This window comes from Teleopsis dalmanni, chromosome 2 (genome assembly GCF_002237135.1).
Source record: "Teleopsis dalmanni isolate 2A chromosome 2, ASM223713v2, whole genome shotgun sequence".
Taxonomy (NCBI): domain Eukaryota; kingdom Metazoa; phylum Arthropoda; class Insecta; order Diptera; family Diopsidae; genus Teleopsis; species Teleopsis dalmanni.
In genome coordinates, this window is record NC_051847.1 from 133,152,539 (window position 1) to 133,175,295 (window position 22,757).

Below are 22,757 nucleotides of genomic sequence, written 5' to 3' on the forward strand. Positions count from 1 at the left end.
TTAGACTGGCCAAACATCTGCCAACAATCGAAATGAAAGAAATCTTTGGTAATTATAGATAAGGCATGATACAAAAGGTCACCTTGTTAGGAACAGCTAATATTCGAGCGCGGTAAATACTAATACGAGTAATAATAACTGTGAATACTGAAGATGATTATGACTACTACTATAACTAATAACTATGATGAGAGAATTTAATTCAATAAATATAACATTATTGCATACCTAAAAAAATTCGATTAAATAATAATTGTTTTTTTTTATTAAAGGAAAGCATTGCATATCGAAGCACTTTTTTCGATTGCGTAGCACTAAATTTAACAAAAAGAGCACCTGTTGAAAGCTAATTGAACGAGATAATATATGAAACGATGCAATATAAAACTTTCATTCAATTATAATAAAATTTAAAATTTAAAAATAAAAAACAGAATTGCTTTTAGTATTAAAAACATACAAATTTATTGAATAAATACATTATTTATTAAAAAGAAAGATTGTTTAATTTATATATCTTTTGTTATTTATTTTATACTGTTTAACTAGAAAATTTATTGAAGCTTCATTAGTAATTTTCAATTTTTTGAAAAGTTCTAATCTTTTTTTTAACCTAATTAATTATTTTAAAAATATATTTAATATATGAATTGTAAATTTATTGTACAAATTATATTTTTTTTTGATTTAAAACAATATTTTTTAATTTTAAAATTTTACTAATATTAGTTATATTATTACTAACACTTTTAAAAATATTTTAACAAATCTACTTCATGCAATAATAAAGCAATCATCTTTGGTTTTGCTAGTTAAGAACAATTTTTAAGCTATATAGTTTTATAAAAATTATGAATATAAATATATGTATATGTTATAAATAATATTTTTAATATTGATTATTAGTAAATATAAATTATATTAATTAAAAATGGCGTCTCTGCAGATTTAGTTGTACACAACAAAACATGCATTGTAAGCTATCGAAGTTGGTTCGATATCGATTTTGATATCGGCGTCAAGCGTTCTACGTTCAACTATTCTACGCATTCAATTAAAACTTGCGTCTTATATGGCATAGGTTTCAGCTGTAATTATCTGATCTAATACTCTGAATCTGTTACTGAGAATGGTAATATTTTGATTTGAGCGTAAACGTTTTGGGGGAGTGGTGCGTGCGTGTGGTGGGCGGCAGCTTCATATGCAAGAGCTGTGGCTATAAAGCGAAATTTATTTAAAAAAATTTTATTAATTTCGAAAACTTAAATTCGAATGTAACAATGATTTTTTAAAGTGTAAATAATACTTTTGTGTAAAACGTGTGAGATTTTTAAGTTTTATAATTTTTATCTAAGCGTATAATTAGAGATAAATATATTTAATATTTGTAAAAATAAATAATTGCGTATTTTGGTTAAAAGTGCATTTCGTTCTTTTTTTTTACGGTACTAACATTTTTTGGAAATTTTTTTCAGTGTCCCAAATGCAAACTATAATATTTTTATATAGCTCTAGTCATAGGTGAATGTCAGTTCTCTGACTTTTTCAACATCGCCCCACACTTGCAATGATTGTATATCGCACAGTCCAAACTCATAATCGGTATTATATTGTGTGATGAAATTGCGACCTTCTCCATCGACTAAGTATACATAGATCGTATTGTCTTGGAATGCAAACTCTAGGGCAAAGATTGTCCCTAAAATGGAATTTATAAATGCGTCAGTACTTGTATTAGTATTTACATTAAAGCCATTGCTTAAGCTATCATTAAATGTTAAATGTTTTGTTAACCGACCATCAAGCGAGTTATAATCAATATTATTCTCCTCCATCCACTCCCCATTGTATTTGTAGTTCTCAGTAATTTGGTGATTAAGTAGATTCCATTTAAAGTGGTATGTTATATTATCTGGACAGGCATCCGTTTCATTAGCGAAATTGATAGAAAATCTGAAAATAATAAAATAGTATTAGTATATAATAAATATACTGTTTATCATAAATTACCGCATTGGGTTAGATAAATACATAAAATAGAATTTGATTTAACCGGAATAGCTATAGTTTCCAAAGAAAAGTGTGGTATATCTGCACTACCCATTGAGTGAGAGAGAGTGGATTATAATAAGCATAAATAATATTCCAAACTATATTAAGTAGATTTTTAACCTCCATTTTCACAAAAGAAACTAAACTCTTAATATAAATATTATTTTCAATACATAGGTATTTTGAACAGAAGTAAATTATAAAAAATTTTTTTTTTTTTTTTTTTATTATAAATTGTTTTATTATATATGATATTAAAGAACAATAAATAAAACAAAACAAGACATAAAGCAACTAGTTATTAGATAACTAACAAGCAATTTAAATTTAAACAGATTAGGCGATTCCACGCAATAATAAATTAATTGTACTACATTTCAATGATTTAAGCCCAAAGATCGCACGGCTTTTGGCGCTTTAGACGGCGTATTGGCTCAGTTGTCGCTAGTAAATGCGCCTCAGCATTTACGTGACAACTAAGTCTATCTTGGTGTGATTTGGCTTTGGTATGAATTTCTTCCTGTACTGTTGACACTCCAAGGTCACGATGTAAGTCAGAATTTCTCACGTACCATGGCGCGTTTGTTACACTCCGTAGCATGAAATTTTGGAATCTTTGGATGATGGAAATTTGTGTTCTGCTTGCGCAACCCCATAGCTGTATTCCATATGTCCAGATTGGCTGGAGCATTTGTTTGTATAATATGTACAAGTTTATTGAAAAGCGATAGTTTTGATTTTTTGCCGATTAACCATTTCAACGATTTGAATTTAAGATCTAATTCACTTCTTTTCTTTTTTATGTGCTCGCTCCATCTTAGTTTAGCGTCCAAAGTCATACCCAAGTATTTCGCAGTATTCGCGTGAGGGATTTGTGCTTCATCGATGTAGACAGGTATATTACAAAAATAATATTTTATTATTTACTAATTGATTGAATTTTTTGCTGACCATACAGCTACGAGGGTCAGCATTGGTACACGATTGGTACACACAAATTTTAAAGAAGTGCAATGGCGGTACAATGACATAATAAGATTGTAACAGGTGACGCATCATGGATATATGCGTATTAGCCGGAACGTAAAGAGTAGTCGACTATACGAGTATGGGTGTTTTAAGATGAACTAAATCCAACTAAAGTTATTCGCACTCGAAGCACTTCGGAATAAATGGTCGTTTATTTTTTCGGAAAAACTGGTCATATGGCAATTATACGTTCACCATTAGAGGAACGTAAATTAGTCAATTCCGAATGGTATAGAACCGTTTGTTTACCGGAAGTCACGGGAAACAAACAAGCGCTGTCGAATCATTTTCCATCTCTAGCAAGACAATGCGAATGCTCACATATATCGTCTAACAACCTATTTGACTGTTTGAACATTCAAAAGATCGAATTGATGGGTCATTCCTCGTATAGTCCTGATTTGGCACCCAATGACTTCATCTTGTTCCCGAACGTCAAGAATAAATTGCATGGACAACGATTAGTAATTTTTGTCGGCGGAACAAGCCGTTGTTGCATTTAAAAATCATGTTTTGGAGGTGTCTAAAGAAGATTGGAAAAATGCTTTGACAAATGGTTCGAACGCATGCAAAAGTGTATTAATCATAAGGGAGAATGTTTCGAGAAACAATAAAGTAATTTTAAATTTCAAGTTAGTTTTTCTTCATTATTAGGCTCAAAACCCTTGTATTTCGAGTATTGTCAAATACCCATCCTCAGTAGTCTTGGAATTATTTCTTATTTTTAAACAATCATAAATAATTTCTTGAGACTGCAAGTACCAAGGATTGAACTCTCGCCCTGTTAAATTTTAAGCACAGAGTCAGTGTTCATTAGCCAACTGACCCAAAGCCGTACTTGACTTATGTATATGTTCTGACTTGCGGTGTTTTTAGTTTGCTTCAAACTACAAAATCATGTTTGTGTAAATTATACAAGAATGAAATATTACTATAATCTACTATTATATTTGTATCTTGGTAAATATGTCTTAAACCATAGTCCTACAAAATAAAGTCAAAAAGACCAAATGCCAAAGGTGCAGTAGATATAATTTGTGAATGTGATAGATCTAGGGATATTTCTGTAATATTTATCTCATATCACCCAAAAAATCAAAAAAAATTTTAATTAATCACATAATTGGATTCCCCTTCGTGACTACTCATCTTGTCCACAAACTTTTCTGTAATTATACATATGTATATATATTAAGCCGGGTTGATTTGTTAGAAAGAAAAATATTGGCAGAAGTGTATAGTAAAACTGAGTAAAAATTGAGTTAAATTTACCAAGACCCCTCATATATCTAAAGTAAATTTTGGGTCTTCGCATTTTTCGAACACTTTCTTTGATTTTGAATAAAATAAACACACCAAGATTTTAAAATCCGATACCATTTGCCCAAAATGTAGGAAAGAGAATGTTGCAGGAACCATCTCAAAATTAAGATTCTGTTTGGTTACGGGAGATTAAGCTATCAAAACTATAATTTAAACTTGGTTTTTTACTCTAGTTTTATAATTCCATTTAATACCTTTTATATGAATGAATTTGATTCCAAATATAACCAAAATTAAGTGGTGGAGATGAAACCATCTCACAATTGAGAGATTGCAAATCCAAAATTCAAACCTGATTTTTTGATTTAGGTAAATACTCCTTCTGTTTAAGTACTTCGAGATTGAATTAAACTTTTGTTTTTGTGTTGTTTTAGGCTATGTGTACTCTGATGACTTTTTCTGCATTCTGCCATTTGCATTTTTAACGTTTGCTATATCTAGTCCAATAGTATACAAATGAAATTTTACTTAGTAATTATTACACAAAATAATATTCTCAGCATTACGTTCCTAGATTAGGTTCTATACATAAGAAAGAACAAATCATTGAACAAATAATGCCTCTACGAAAGAATAGTTTTGAAATTTAACAATTAAAATAAAAAATATAATTAATTAATTAATTCAATTATTCTACAGCTGGTTTATGATTTCGTTCTAATATATAAATACAGCAAGTAAAATTGTTAATAACAAAACTCCAGCAAAAATATGCGAACAAAAAAGTCAAGTACGGCTTTGGATCAGTTGGTTAAGGTGCGCTGATTCTGAGCTTCACATTTGGCAGGACCCGAGTTAGATTCCTGGTACTTGCAGTCTCAAAAATAATTATTTACGAATAATTAAATACAAGAATTATTTCCAAGACCACTGATGAAGGGTATTTGGCAATACTCGAAACAGCTGTATGGTCAGCCAAAAATTCAATTAATTAAAATAATTTAAAAAAATAAATTTTTGTTGTTGTTTCACTTCTGTTCGAAAACCTCTTTATACAAAATAATATTAAAAATCTTATTTTGCTATACACTTTAAAGTAAAACAAATTGACGATGGAAATTTGATAATTCAGCGACTATTTGAACTTCCGACATAGCTAAATACAACACTCTGGAGTGTGGACTACCATCTGAAAATGGAAGAATATGAATTTCGTGTGCTCTTCAATCATTATATTTTACATAAAAAGCACCATTACCGAAACCAAGGAAAGGTTTCATAAATATTATGGAAACTCTACACTATCAAATTTAATGGTTAACCAATGGTTTACTGTAATAGAATCAGTACAATTGAGGTTTAACATTTAAGACGTCACTGCATGATATAGTGCTAGACGATTGATTGAAATTACTGAGTCTATACATCACATTTTGTGTAAAAATTTGATACTGAAATGAATTCGTTGGTATTTCTATTGTTCCGTAACCGTGGGCAACACATGCACCCATTCTAACAAATCAGAGACCAAGGAACAGTCAAAGCAGTCGACTTTTATGATTGAAGCTGATCCAGTCAATAAGGTCATGACGATATTTTTTTGATACACACGCGTTATCATTTACATGGATTATCCTGAAAATGATATTAGATCACCGGCGAATAATATTCAAATGATGTTAAACAAATTTGACTTCAATTTGATTTGAGTGCAGATGATTAACAGAGCTCCACTGTTTTTTGATCTCCACCTTGTCGTTTTCATTGATTTTTATAAATTAACCTCCAGAGCAGCAGATATATAAACAAATGATCACAATGATCATGTATGGTATAATTTTTTTATAATTGTTTATATATATTAAAAAAATTTTTTATCTTGAATTGACAGTAATTTTTAATTAATAATAATATACTTTTATTATAGTCCAAACTATTTCAGCAATTCAACATACATTCCTGTATCTGTAAAGATGAAAAATTGATGACGGTTACATTTTTAGGAATATTACGTCAATAAGAGATGAAACCACGAATTAAATAACAAGCCTCACAATATTTCTTCTGAATAGAAAATCATGACGTAGGTATATCTCCGAAAATTATGACGCGAGTTGGAAATGGACTAGATAACAGCCGCATATACTAATTATGCAAAAGACCCAAAAGAATTTGAAATCAAAACTGTTGTTTCTATTGATAATGTTGATTAGGTATTTTTAATTTTAATATTTTTAGTAGAGTTGACATAGGCACTTCTTAGCATCTAAAATATACAATCAATTACTATTATATAAAAACATTTTTTATATATTATATACATAAGTATATTGAAAAACTTACGGTAAATGTGTTCCATAAAATTCGCACAGACTTTAAAAATATGTTTAAAAATATGATTTTTAAATTACACTTTTCTTTGAAAATATTTAATTAAATCTATATTACACTGAAACTACTGTAAACTACTATAAAAGCTAAAATATTAATTCAAAGGAAATTCACAAGTGTTGTCCTCCAACCAGATAAGAACCCTTGACTTGCATTGTTCGCTTCTGTCAAGATAATTCGACCGAAATATTTTCTTATTAATTAAGGATATGTAATTAATTTATACTCATAAATATAAATAACATTAAAAATAAAACAACAGAAACACGGGCTCAAAAGAGATATTGATAATATCAAGGATGGCAAGATGCCAAATTATTGGCAAGAATTTGATAGAAGTGAGAAATCGATATATCGATGATGGGTACACATCCAAAATATCGAAAAATTGAAAAGAAAATTGAAAAGTTTGTTGCATATTATCATATCATATAATCTTTTATCAAACTAGAATGTGGTGTCGAAGTTTAAATTTTTTTTATTAATTCTGCAACGTGATTATATTAAATTATTTAAGTTTTAAATATAAAATTCGTGTTAAACTAATTTTGGTTCCTCAGTCGAAACTCCAAACTGTTACTCGATAATAAGCTGTAAATAAAATTGTACTAAAATCTATATGAAGTTATGGAGGCCAATTATGAGGTACTGCAGTAGACTCAAGCCTGACAATTATCCAGCGATTTTAAAACATAACGAATAATCACAAATGAAGAAATATCTTGTATTATAAAGAATTACGCTCATCGCATATATATGCACCCAAACTCGTTGGTTATTTACCTGATCTCCCCCTCAAACATTCTTACAAGGCTGAGCAGGAAAACTTCGAAAGACGTTTTAGATATGTATATGTGGGTCACACATTTTCATTTTAAGTATATGTATACGGATATATCACTGGGCATAGTCCATACGCGTTTTTTTTTTAGTTCGTAATAATTATTATTACGATTTGTATTAATAAATATTACTTATTGTCATTCATAGCTGACAGATTGTAATAAAATAAATGGAATAAAAAAAAAAAATAAAAGTTAATAGCCCAAATTATTTATTTAGAATAATATCATTTTTTCGTAAAGTACCTGTCATATTAGTTACTAGTATATTAAAGTAAAATAACCAATTTAGATTTATATGTGCAGATAATAAAAATGAGATAGGAATTTCATGGAATCGACTATGTAGATATATGGTAAATTCCCCTATGTATCTCGTTTTCCAAATTTTATGCGATTACATATGTTAGTTTTGCTAATATTAAGTAATATTTAATTATTAAATATAAGAACAGATAACAATTTCATTAATTGATTTGTGAAGATAGTAGAGATAAGCTGTTTAATGGAAATAACAACTAACAATTAAAAAATAAATTATATTTAAGGGATTGTTCAGAACAATTAAAATTTAAGAGTAGTCAGATTCTATAGTAATTGATAAAAAATTTCTACTTTAATGAAAAATCAGCTATCAATACTTTTTATAAAAACAAATAATTGTTATTGATTGCATTATTGTTATAGACTATTTACTAAATTTTTTTTTATTTTAAACTTATGTTTTTGGGGTAACTTTTTTAATCGTGATTTACTTTTAGTGCGATTTTCCTATCCAATTGGTAAATCTGTATAACGCTCGAGATTAATTTATAATACTCTAGACATTTTACCAGAGTAGCAAGATTACCCTGAAATTAATAGGGATTTTTTAAGACTTATGCACATGAAGTGTGATTTTATTTGACATACATATGTATGTATTTATGAAAAATATAAACGCAACTACAAAAATGCTAGATTATTTTAAAAACGTTCGATTGAACACCAAAAATTGACAGAGCGAGAGTTAATCTATATTGAATCAAGATGTACTAATTTAAAACACCATTATTCTTTACGGTATGAAAAAATTTTATTATAGATTTTCTTTATCATATTATGTTACTTAACTTTTTCAGTTATGTATTAACTAACATACTAACAATTTATAGTTTTCATGATGCAGTACATTAAATGACGATTAGAAAATAATAATTATTATAAGATCACTTATTTCATCTACTTGTATGCAATAGTTGTCATAAAATGGGTGCAATACTTCTATATGGCTTCCCTAGAACCGAAGAGATTAATTAAACGCTATTTATTTTATAATTGAAAGCAGACAATCTCGTAAATTTTTTTAAGAGTCGAAAGCAGTAAGTTTCTTCTAATTATCAACCATTAATATATTTATTTAAAAAAAAAAACTAGATAATAATTGAGAAAACAATCTTTTTTTCGTTCCAATTTAAGTCCAACTAAGGCACATACTAAAACAATCGTATATATTTAGCCCAACTTACGATACCAGAAATCAGACAATAGTCAAAATAGTTGGTTTTTCTTAGTCGATCAACAAAGGTGCCAACAAAGGTATAATTTCTATCGATTACCATCACAAGAGAATAGAAGTAAGGTTGATATTGTGAATTATTGTGTCAAAGTAATGACGATTTGCAGAAAGAATGTTTTTCCATTAATTAATCCATTAATGCAGGAGTAAACATCTGCATATTTGGAATGAAGAATTTTAGAAATAACTTACTTAATCAACTATTTTCCTAAAATATGACTTCTAGTAACTTTTATCTATTTTTTAATCTAAAGATCTGTTTACTGAAAACAGACTTGACTCCCACGATAAAAGCAAGCGTTTAATAAAGGTTTTTTAAGTGTAATCGCCTATGGTGAAACTATTTTTTATTGAAAGATACATTTGACATAATTATTTTGAAAAACCGTAAAATGAAGTTGCAGAATATAACAGGCACTGTACAGAAATATAAGCGATTTACACATGAGAAAGTTACTTTCGAAATATAAGCCTCGTTTGCTCACAGTTCACATACGTGTCGACGATTCAGAAAGCTATTTGAAGCTAAATTCCGAAGTAAATTGGTCAGTCCATGTTTCATCAATTGTTGCATAGAGACGCAAAAAATCATTGGTTACAATGGCGTAATTGCACCAACTACACTTCGAACTGCTTCCATCACATCCATCGTCGAAACGAACTACTATTTTGGATTTTCTACAAGAGAGGTATCCAAATGTTAGAGAAGCGCTGGAATAATTGTATTGGTCTCGAAGGAAAAAATTTTTTTTGCAATTCAGCTGATGTGTTATACATATATAGTATGTATATTACAAAACATATATTTCTTAAATACATTAATATTTGTGAAGCTATTGGCTCAACAATTATGTTACAAAGAATATTTAAATATATACTATGTTTATTTATATCTCTGTAATAAGCAGTATTTTTAGTTTAGTTCTTATTATCAAAACCTATCTGTAAGCACATGGTACTTAGCCCAGACTTTGCCGGCACGCGCATGAATAATTTTTTAAAGAAAATGTGAAGCGAAAAAAAAAACAAGTTTCAACTTAATTTTTTCAGTTTCAACTGGTTTTATGGTATGCTACGATGGATGAGTAATCAACAAAAGATTTAACATAATTCTTCCATAAGTATGTACGGAATAAATGGATCAATTCATACAAACAATACCTGCGTAAAATAAAGTTATTATGATATGACTGCCTTCGTAACACACTGAATATATATAATCCAATTATTTATGCTAACATCGGTATAATTTTTTAATTTAAATTTTTAGGGTTCCATTGTCATAAATATCTTATATCAATATTATTTGAATTGAAAAATATAATATAATATAATATATTGAACTAATTAACTCAGAGATTTAATATTCGCCAAACTTAAGTTACTAACCACTTAAATTAATATTGCGCATATAAACAAATCAACATCGTTTTTGTTGTAAATTTGTTTGTACCTTTTGTACACAATTTTTGCATTTTAAATGCTACTTTTTATTTTGTCATATTTCTTAAAATATATGCTTAGCCTAAGAACTCATTTGATTGAAATTAAAAACTAATTTTTTGGTATTACTCCCACAACTATTAATAATTTATAACAAATTAAAGTTATTAGAATAATTTCTTTTGGTTTATTAATAGATTTTTTAATATTATAATTATTCCATAACTAACGAAGCGGTAAAGTGAGTGATTTGCCTCCTAAATAATTTTGTTTAATTTCTTCGGAACCCTAGGCCATTTGAAGGGAACTGGATCTGTTGAAATTGGCTTTCAAGTTGTTTATTTTTAATTACTGTTTATATTTTAAAGAATTAACACACCAAATTATTTCATTAATAATTAATGAAACTTTGTAAATAAATCTTCCTTCATTTTGTGCAAACTCATGAATAAGTCGATCAGTTCAATTAACTTTAACTGATTTATAAAATTAAAATTAGTTTGAGTTTAAATATTTGGTGTCTGTTTGAAATATATTACAATTTATAAATTAAAAAAACAGTAATTAGATTTTTGAAGAATGTGGAATGATGTATATGAACTTTAATAAAAACTCAAAGAGGTCTTACTTGTTTTATGAGAGAATGTACAGTGAATGCTCTTATGCTTATTGCTGATTTAATTATCTATTTATTTAATGAAAGAAGTTAGTAATATATATAATAGACTTGGACTGACTATGTAAGCAAATGAGGGCATATTGTTACTGTTTAAATTAATTGAAAATAAGTGTATATAATAATTTATTTTATTTCATTACTATTTAAGTTAATTTTTAAGTATAGTATATTTTTAAAAAAATTTGATTGATTTAGAATATACTTTTTGATGAAAGAACGTAAAGATGTTAACCAAAACTAACTTCAATGACATTAAAATTAAGACATTAAGATTACTTTAACTTCATTAAAACAGTTAAACATGATTTTATTTTATCTTTATCTTTATGTACATATCTCTTTATTATATGATCGCAAATGCGACTCTACATGATGATTCTATATGAATAGTGACTCTATATGAATGGTGACTCTATATGAATGATGACTCTATATGAATGATGACTCTATATATTGGCTTAATAGATGAAAAAATAACGAATAATTAAATCCGTTAACGTAACGAGTATGTTATTTATCATTAGTCAAAAATTAAAAAAAAAAAAACATATAAAAATAAGGGACATTAAAGCAGATTAAAAATTTAATGTTCTTGGAGATCTCACTTAAGATTTATTATTTATCCTTAGTCAAAAATTTTTAAAAAGATCAAAATAATGAACATTATAGCAGATATCAATGTTTAATGTTTGTGGAGATCCCACTTAAGATTTAATCATAAAAAATTGACTTACGATGGTATAAATATTAGGAAATCTTCGAAATGGGTTGTTTTTTTTTTGAACTAATAATAAAATAATATAATAAATAATAATCATATTCAATAGTATACATAAATATTCAATTAAATTATTCAGTTTTTATAGTAATAATTAAAATAATCTAATTTTCTGATAATTCTTAAGTTTTTAGCTTATAAACAAATTTTTATATTTAAATTTTTAAAAGAGCATCTGGTTGAATGGATACATATGGTTGGCTTAGAATACATTGTTTGTAATAAAAACTATTTAAATTAGCGAGGAAATTTTCAAATTTGCTTATAAACTAATATTTCTGAATATAATTTTTATGAAATTACTGTGAAGTAGGCAACTTTATTTACACAATTGTCTAAAAATTTCAAAAAAAAGTCTTAAATTATTACTGTTCTTCTGAACGATTCTAAACATTTGGGATTGTTTACATTTAGAGAAAATAGAGAAGACATGAAATATTTTTGTTGTGTGCAAATATTGAACCAATTTTTACGTCAGTACAGCGAGACGTAAGGGGAAGTTGGAAAGATGCTGGTTTGCGCTATATTATGAATATAGGTTTATGGGTTATAAGTTCGCTGGATTTTTGTCTGAGTGCGCCAAAATTATTACTCAAATTTGTTTGATTTAATTTTTTCTTTTAATTAGGTAAAAAATTTGAAAATTTTCATGGTATTTAGTCATTTTTCTTATATTTATTAATCACACTATAATTTTTTGAAGAATTTGTTAATAGTTCTATTAAATTTTTATTCAAATAATTTGTATTCACAATTATTTTATGTGGTAATAATATTACATAAGATTATATAATAGAACATAACACGTATAATAAAATAGAACTGAAAAAAAATAGAATATAGATTTGACAGGCACGAGTTCTAAGCCTGGCACTTGCAGTCCAAACAAATTATATACGGACTATAAACTAATTAAATAAAAATTCGATTATTTCCAAAGACCACTGATAAAGAGTACTTGGCAATACTCGAAACAGCGTTGTATGGTTAGCCAAATTTCAATAAATTAAAAATAAAAAATTTTTGTCTTTGTCCTTTCTTTGCTATTCGAATCCGTCTAACTTTTAAATAGTTTCTTTCGTCATAAAGGGCACGCCATTATCGGCAAGAAAAAATTAACCTTAAAATAGAATATAATAAAATATAGTGTTGAGAGAGGAGGAAAGAGTTTCGAGCGGAAAGTTTCACTGCGACCATAGGTGGTCTTTTGATATACCGAATTCTTTACCGAAGAAAATACAAAACTAATCTTTTAAATTAAGGCATGAAAGCGTTTCGTTGAGAAGTCCTAACATATCCCGCTTTCGTATTCTCTTTGTAGTCAACTTTAAAGTCAAACAGTGACAAAGAATGTTACTAGGTAACCTTTCAGTAATCTTCACTCTATTGTACTGTGAAGCAACTCTTTTAAGAGACGGAAACAATTTTTAATACATAATTATTTAGTTAATAATGTAGGAGTCATTGCGTCCTACTTATTTATTTACACAGTGAGTAAGAGACTTTTATTAAATATCCTTACTGATTTTATGGCAAAAATACGACAACTGTAATTTCATTTTCTTATAACAGTACCTTAAAATATTTTCATGACAGTAGTAAGAGCAGTTTTTCTTATAGAGTTTTTAATATTTAATATTTTTGGAATATAAAAATAACATTAAAATGAAATAATTAATTGTTAAGCTCTATATAACTTTACATGTCAATCAGACATCATTTATTAGTATGCAGAATAAAATAGCAATTTTACAAATACTCAGTACGACAAACACTTTGGTTCCGCAAAAACAGTTGTTAAAAGAGAAAAGAGCTAAAATAATTAACAATTGTTTTGAATCCCAAAATTCAAACCCCCTTCCACACTTTGTTCATTTAACGTGGAACCATTACCCACCGATTTGCTTCGAATCATGAGATATAAACCATCAAAATTTCTTCTCCTCTACCTCTACCTTAAGAGGTTTATTTCTGAGATGTCAAATTTGTATATTAAATTTCACCCTCACACTACCCAATTGGAAAAAATATTTTGAGTTTATAAGAAATGATATTACGAGTAATATCAATAAAAAATGTGGTCTATATTCTATTAAAAAACTATTTATCGAATACCTTGAAAAGAGTAAATTAGTGCGATTAAATGATAAGGAGTGCCTAAATGAAGAAAAAGAAACTGATTTTCCATAAAGATAATGCATACAGATTTCAGTCTTATGTTAAGTTTATTTACAGGTCATTGTAGATTACAACCATGCTAGAAGATTGAATCTCTCATTCAATGATATCCGTTGCAGCTGACCGTTTCTTTAAGAATCTCGATGAACTTCAAGATCTCCACTAAATAATATTCTAAGCTTCGCCAAAGGTTCCAAGTGGTTTTAAACCATAAGTCTTTCCATTACACGCTAACACAAGGGGCCAACAGGACTAAATGGATCCCCTTTGGATCATCGTTATAATCTAAGCTAAGAATTTAACAACTTTGGCAAATAGAGACCTAGCATGATGGCCTCGAAGTAGTGGGGACCTTTATTAAAAGGAGAATATATTGAGAAATAAAATCAAATAGTATTTGAAGTAATGTCTTTTTATAAGGCAAATTCAAAATCGTTTAACCCACCTGTTAATTAAAAGTGGGGCTAAATACATTTTTATTGGACCAGCGTTAAAAATATTTAGAATATTTTTTTTTTAATATTTACACTAGTTAATATTGACTTTTATTTATTCGAAAATAGAAGAAAATAAAATATATACGGGTAAATTTTTTTTGTAAACGTGTTGACGATAATTAAAGCGACGAACTGATAAGAATTGCGATAATGAATATAGTTCAAGTCATATGAATAAGATAAATTGTTTCTATCGCAACCAAATTCAATAAATATTTCATTTTAAAATAAATTTTAAACGCGTATGGAATGTTCATTTTAAAAAAATGTAATAGGCAAATAGAAATTTTATTTAATTTTAGAAATAAATTTATGCATCATCAATATTGAACGAATGGTTTGAAGATACAATTTTTTTTTGTTGAACAAATTCGTCATTAATTCCCTGCCCAGCACTTCAGTTGGTCGGCGACGTAATGTTGTGATTCTTCGGGCCATTGAGTCTGTCAACAACATATGCTATAGTCATCAGCTTATGTTGTAGTTTCTATTTATTCCTTTATTACCATTCTTTAAAAGTATTTAAGAAAAGCTTTGAAATTGTTGAATGATTTTGACAAATGATTTGAGCAATTCAGTTGAAGCGGACAACAATAAATAAAAAAAATATAAGAATTTCAGCGCGCATGTATCATTTACCAGCATCTCGAACCACTCTTAGGCTTATTGCCTCTTTAGAGTGCCGCCAATATGAGCGCACAGATTATTATCATCCCGCATCCGAAAATCATTCGTTTATTGTTATTCTGTTGTGATTTAATTTGGTGATGATGATGTCATGAGTATAAATGTATCTGGTCTAATCAAAAGAAAGTTGAATACTTGTCTTGCATGTACGTATTCTTCATGTATTCGAAGAATAAATACTAAAATTAATAAAATTGCCATAATTTGAATTGCTTTAATTCTACTCTACACTATACAAAAGGTATGCATCGAAAGTAAATTTGAATTACAAAGTAAATAAGATTGACTATCTAAACTAGTAGCACATATAGTTGATATATTAACAAATTCGATTTAACATAACTATGTCAAATAACCTTGGTTTCACTACATATCACAAAAAAAAAAAAACTAGACATGTTATAGGAAGAACTAACGTGATTACAAAATACCATGACATACGTATACACAACATATATCTTGACTATACGTACAGACTAACCTCATATATAACATATCAAATCCGTGGGCGTAACAAGGGAAGATCTTATAATAAGGATCTTAGAAATATTCCCGACGCAATTTTCAATATTTCATGAAATGTGAGCCAATGGGGTAATGATACCTACTCAACTCATTCCCTCTTAATGAAAATAATGACAAAGGAATAAAAATTCGATAAAAATTACACATTAAGGCAAACAACATTTGCGAAAACCCAATGTCATAAAGCTTATATGTACGTTTAAGTAAGACAATGAATATCAGGGTTCTTAATTAACCGTTAGGATCAACCTAAGCATCTAAAATTCCAGATAACTGCAAAAGTGATAGGGTCTTTGTCTCCGAGCCACTTGTCTTCGCAGACAAAAAACTGCAGTTTACCAACAACTTGAGCTACATAAGCAATAATTTTTATAGTGTATTTTAATTGAATCAGGATTGGGCTGAGAATCGATATGCTTATCATAACGCTAAATAAACTGGGTTTTAAGCCGAAAAAAAAGTTTAGGCCAGGGCTGTCCAGACCAGATACAATTGCGGACTAATACAAATCACAGTATAGATTGGGCGGCAGCATATATAAATACAAAGATTCATTGTTTTTTTGAAGAAAAAAAATACGGCGGTAATGTTAAATCTAGTTTTATTAATTTTTCATTTATTTATCTTTAACAAGTCCATCAACATCAACATTATTGATATTATTAGTTTAAATAATAGAAAGGTTAAGAAAGTAAGTGAGATCTCTCTAGTATTAAAGTATATTAAAACTGTTTACTGGATGGTGCACACTAACGATAGCTTGTAGCATTCTAAAATAAAACTTTGCAATATAGACGTAAAGTCTACATGGCGTATAAGGAGTAGTAGTCCTTCGATTTTTTCCTAATATCATTAAGCTAATAATTAAACTATTAGATACTTAAATTGTATCTTCTTTGCAGTTGTACTTGAAATGCATCTATTTTACATTATACATTCTCCAAATTGAAGTATTCGGATTAAAAATGTAATGAAAATACCACTTAAACTTGATTAGAATAAAATATTATATATCTTAATATATATATTAATAATAATTTAAAAGAAGAATAAAAAATAAAAAAAACAAATCTGTAGATTTTTGCTATATATAATTATAATGGATTGAAAATCGGTTTTTTTATTCTATTTGCTATGTAGATAAGTATTATATATTAATATTAAATATATTACTGATGTTAATTAATAATAATAATTAATACATTTTATTTAAACCTAATTTAAAATTTGAGTTTATAAGGTATTTTTGAGCTAGTATAGCCCAAATTTTGTATCTGTTATAGTTTTAAACATAAATATTTTAAAAAAGTTGCTTCATTTATACACATTTTGAAAAGAATTGTGTACGTGATTTGTAAGTGAAGGACGTAGAAACTATGCAAAAAATTTACATAAAAATTTGACATGAAATATAAAAAAAATTTTAAACAAAAAATAAAAAATTTTTAAAAATTTTGAAAAGAAATTTTAAATTAAAATATAAAATTTAAAATCTAAGGAAAGTGTAAATGTTACACGCAAATATCTGTAAGATTTTATAAGATATATTCCCACAGATCTTATATTGCTTAAATCAGCGTCCCCTAAAAGAACACTTAAATACTCAAAAGAAAGATTTTAGGAATTATAATTAATATCTGAAAATATTAAAAATTTAAACACAATCCAAAAACACAAACAAATTATAATGTAGCACTACCATATATTGCTATATACAATACTACAAATAATAATATTTATTGAGTTACTTAAGAGTTAAGTAACTTTATTTATATTCAATACATATAACTATATATATTTAATTATGAGTAATATTCAAAAACAAGAAATGCAATTAATAGAGGCTTAAAATAACTAATTACATGTATAGATAATTATAATAATTATAACATAAAAACATAGAAAGTTTTTATTAAAGAAAATAGTACCCATTGACTAGTTTCAAAAGCACTTTATACCAAAAGCGGTTGGGTTTACGTCAGGAAACAACCCATCAACATGAATAAACCATTACTTATTACTCTCATGCGGGTCAAACACAATTTTCTAAATAATTTGCAGTTTTCTATAAACATTTAAACTTTTGTGTTTTTAGAAAATGTTATTAATACTTAAGAGAAAAAGAAATAACACAAACTGAAGCTCTACTTTGCGACAATGTGTAAAATTGTAATATAGGTTCAGTAAATGCATTTTTTAATAAATAAAGAAAATTATAAATAACTGAATGCAGTTCTTTTAATTGTAATTAGAGGTGGAGAACTATCGATAGCACTAACGACACTATCGATGGTTTACCACTATCGATCCGCCATCGATGGCAGTGCTAGACTATCGATAGTCTACGATAGTTTGTAATAGCAACTCTTCACAAAAAACCGTAGTTTCAGAACGCCGGATTTAACTGACGGAAAAAACATCAATATGATGTTATCTTTAAACAAAAATCTCTAATTACTAAAACAGCAACAATGTCGGAAAAAGGATATAAAATTTATGATTTTTATTTTATTTTATGTAAAATATTATCTCCAAAAATTAAATAAAATGTGTCATATTAAATAAATTAAAGTGAAATTTTAAAATAAAAAAAAAGTTTTTGAATTGAACAGTATTGAAATTAATATACTACCGAAAACTAACGATAGTAATCGATGGTTTGAAAAAAACTATCGCTCACTATTGATGGTGCCTACTTATCGATAGTCGGCACCATCTCCACCTTTAATTGCAATATTCATAATATATTTGCATTATTTGAACTAAAAATTTTATTTCAATATAATGCGTCTACGTTTTATACAAGACATATATGTTATAATAAAAACAAATAAAAGTACTAAAACCACACCTTGAAGATGTTACATTGCTTTCAAATTTGCTTACTAAATTGAATATATATAAATTATGAAATAAAACCTTTCATTTCTCCACACACGCAGTCAATTTTCAACTCACAACAATTTTAAAATAACAACATTCAAAATGACACCTAACAGTTGCAAAAAATATATGAAATCTAAAAGGAATAAAAAAAAGTACCACCTAATTGCATAAAAACACGAAATAAAATAAGAAAATAATTATATTTTCCAATGTTAAAAATATTTTAATATACTTTAATATAGCATTATGTTGTGTTTCAACTCCCTCAGGGAGACAACATCCAATGTTATTAGATCTACTAACGGTTAGCAATGTTTTTAGATCTATTTATATGAAAATGAGTTTGGAATATTTTAGACTTGTCGTATTAATTTTCATTGCTAGCAAAGTACCATCCTTATCAGCAACTGACATAATCAATAATTCTTACAAAATATGTTCAGAGTTGAAATTATCCCTACGCTTGGCCCATTGATTTATAATATAGAAAAACTAAAATTTGTTGAAAAGCATAAATATTTCCACCTTTTTTAATAATGTTAACACATTTTAAATTGAGTAAAAAAATTTATCCATCTATGCGATAAGTAACGCCACATTAGATATAAAATTTGAAGACTTCTGCATTCTTCACATAATGTATTCTTCCTCAACATTAATTTTCGACCATAATTTTGATCCATGTTAAACCTATCGCATTATATTATCACAGTATTTTTTCCCTGATAAAATATCTTCAACATTAACACTCCTTGATCCTAGGCTGCTTCACTACCGTAATAAGAGTTAAAAAAACTGCCAGATATATACATATATAGTGAATATATCTAAAATAGCTTCGGATCCTCAGTATACAACAAACAAAAGAGATTAAGATATAATGAATATGTCCTTATTATATAAGAATACTCGTATATGTTAAAAGGATTCTCTCAAGACAAACAAAAACCAGGCTCTATAAGTTTGTTATCATGCCTGTCCTGCGGCGTGGTGCAAAAGTTTAGAAAATAACTTTAGTGATGAGGTATTAGGAGCATTCACAAGAAAAATTCTCAAAAGCATTTATGGTTCTTTACTCATTGGCAACGAGTATTGAATTAGATGAAACGATGTGCTCTATAAGCTATACCTCGAGATTGATCTAGTTTAGCGCATGAAAATTCAGCGACTTCGCTGCCTTTGTCATGTCGCGCCGAATAGAAAAAATGTTTCAGTTAGAAAAGTGTTTGAGTCAGTTTCCGCTGGTGGAAAACAAGGCTGATGAAATCCGTATTTGGTTCCGTGGAAGAACCAAATGATTAACGACGTGATAATACTCAGTACTCAGTTGGAAAATTCGCGTACATACAAGCCCATATATTATGATAAGATGATGGGATTGTTAACAAGACGACGATTGTCTTTAAAAACACTTTCTGAAAACGAAAAAATAAATGGAGGAAATAATGTAAGAAGGCTTAAAAATAAATTTAAACATTTTTTAGTTTGTTTGCCCAATAAGTATAAATATATAAAATAATAAATAAATAAAATAATAAATAAATAAAATAAAAATAAAATATAATAAAATAAAATAAAATAAAATAAAATAGAAATAAAAATAAAATAAAAATAAAATAGAAATAAAATAAAAATAAAATAAAAATTAAATAAAAATAAAATTAAAAAAAAATAAAAATAAAATAAAAATAAAATAAAATAAAAGTAAAATAAAAATAAAATAAATATAAAATAAAATATAAAAATAAAAAAATAATAAAGAAAAAATAAAATAAATAAAAAATAAATATTTATAATGCAAAAAAGTTTCAAGAGTCGTTGGATACCTCCTGCTATAAAAATCGCGAAAATTAGAGATATCAGGTTAGAGGTATCCTATCAAAACTAAATAACTACATTTGTGAATTTTCTTTGGAATATTAAGAGATTTAAGAAGCTCCATCCAGATATTTCCTAAATATAATTTTTCATACCAATTTCAACTTAAGTATGACTAAATCTCCCTGCACAACATTTATGTTGATGAAATATGTTTCTTTAATGAATGTGTACATATTTATCGAATTAATAAATCTATTGTATATACATATATAGATTAGAATTGATTCGAAGAAACAGTACTCTGATTAATGCGGAACCAAATCACTTAACGGGCTTGTCATCTTTTATTGACAATTGACAAATATTTATTCACACTTATTACTAATATAAAATGTTTAGCAGTTGACAATAGTTACGGTAAATATTCGCAATTAATAAAAAAAAATGGAAAAATATAATGTACTTACTCTGTTGCATCGTTTGCAATTTGTCCACAGATTCTTATCTTATCACCTGCCTCAATTGGTTTCGGTAAAATTACCTTAAATATATCACCCATTATGTTTCAAAAATAAATTTATATGTGAAATAATGTAACACTAATTATAGAATTCGAATATAATTATTATTAATATTATTTATTTGTATAATTTCAATTAAATATAAATTGCTTAAATATTTTTATTTATTCGATTTAGTTGCGATTTGTTTTGGATTTTTTGTTTTCCACCGTTGCTAAGACAGAACTATAAAATTTGGTATTAAATTAAAACGAAACGAAACGATTTTCCGAAACGATCCACTCCGCTTAAAATACAAACAGAAACTGATGATTTATAACAAAAAATTCCGGCTTTAAAGTGTTAGCAAAATAATTTATGTGGCTATAAATAACAACAATGTGTTCTTTCATTGCGTCACAGTGAAACAGACAGAAATGCCGTTTCTTTTCTTCTTAAGCTACTCGGAAGAATGCTACACGCACGTGAGGAGCTATTAAACAAAACAAAACAAATCAACCACACACAAGGAATTCTAAGAAATAACTAAAAAGGAAAGTAAAATATGCCTTAACATACGCGAGCAAAGCTCTCATTTTTGTTTTGTTGTGATTACAGTGTTCGTTGTGTGGAGAGTTTCACAGCTGCTAACGCTACCGGCAACGAACATACATTTTGTGAAAAGTGGTGAATATAAACATTTGAATCAAACAAGCTAAACTCAACTTATGTGTTGGTAACTTTTCAATTAAACCTCCTTCATAGCTTTACCAAAATATATTGATTGAACTTAAATGGCTAAATATGAAATCGATATTTTGTATTAAATCTATTTTTTTTCTATGAATTTGTTTATATTTATTGTATGTATAATTCTGTTTGTTCATTGGTAACAATTATTTTCTCCATAAGATTACTATTCAAATAACAATTTTTAAGAAACTTTATAATATTACAAAACCATTAATTATTTTCTTGATATATAGTTTTATTTTATATTACATTCATATATAGATGAATTTAATAAAATATAATTTTTATTAAATTTCGATTTAATTACTGTTCAAATAACAATTTTTAAGAAACTTTGTAATATTATAAAACTCTTAATTATTTTCTTGGCATATGTTATTTCTTTATATTATATTCATACATAAATTTAAATATAAAGAAATTTAATAATATATAATAATTTTCAGTATTTCGATTGACTACAAGTTTGAGTACCAATAATATATATGTACATGCATAATCTTATTATTTGGGAACTTTTACAATTTTTTTAAATAGAACTTATTTTGAGTAAAAATGTATTATCTATATAATAATATATATAAATATTGCAATTATTTGTCTATAATATTTAATTTAACTAATTTTTGAATTAGTCTCGCTAGACGAAAACCGTTTATTTTGCAGGTTAACCACTAGAAGCGTTTAGCCTATGTAAAAGAGTACTTCAGCAAGCTAATTGACTTTTGAAACAATGTAATCTCCTCGGATGAAAAAAAATTTAATATATTTTGATCCAACGGCTGCAGAAACGGTTTGGAAAAAACTAAACACCAAACTGCAAAAAAATAATCCTGCTATGTCTGTGAAACATGGTGTTTGTATGGGAGTGCATG

At 27.3% G+C, this 22,757-nt stretch overlaps 1 protein-coding gene across 2 annotated transcripts; it reads right to left on the reverse strand.

Moving 5' to 3' along the window:
* Positions 1-892: 892 nt before the first annotated feature.
* LOC119675051 lies at positions 893-21,251 on the reverse strand. 2 transcript variants are annotated; one of them, XM_038086237.1, is made up of 4 exons: positions 21,097-21,251; positions 1,799-1,953; positions 1,454-1,699; positions 893-1,216 (listed from the first exon to the last, which is right to left on the reverse strand). In XM_038086237.1, exons 1-3 carry the CDS (start codon positions 21,186-21,188, stop codon positions 1,512-1,514), a joined length of 435 nt encoding a protein of 144 aa, XP_037942165.1. In that variant the 5' UTR covers positions 21,189-21,251; the 3' UTR covers positions 893-1,216; positions 1,454-1,511. The 2 variants fall into 2 exon arrangements, with proteins under 2 accessions (XP_037942165.1, XP_037942164.1); XM_038086236.1 differs by having other exon boundaries at positions 1,454-1,953.
* Between the last annotated feature and the right edge of the window lie 1,506 nt (positions 21,252-22,757).

What these genes read in the sequence shown, in the direction of transcription:
- LOC119675051 (XM_038086236.1), bottom strand. Translation starts at nt 21,188, where the DNA reads ATGGGTGATATATTTAAGGTAATTTTACCGAAACCAATTGAGGCAGGT. An exon ending in ATTGCAAACGATGCAACAGA is followed by an intron (nt 1,954 to 21,096) that starts GTAAGTACATTA and finishes TATTATTTTCAG; the next exon opens with ATTTTCTATCAATTTCGCTA.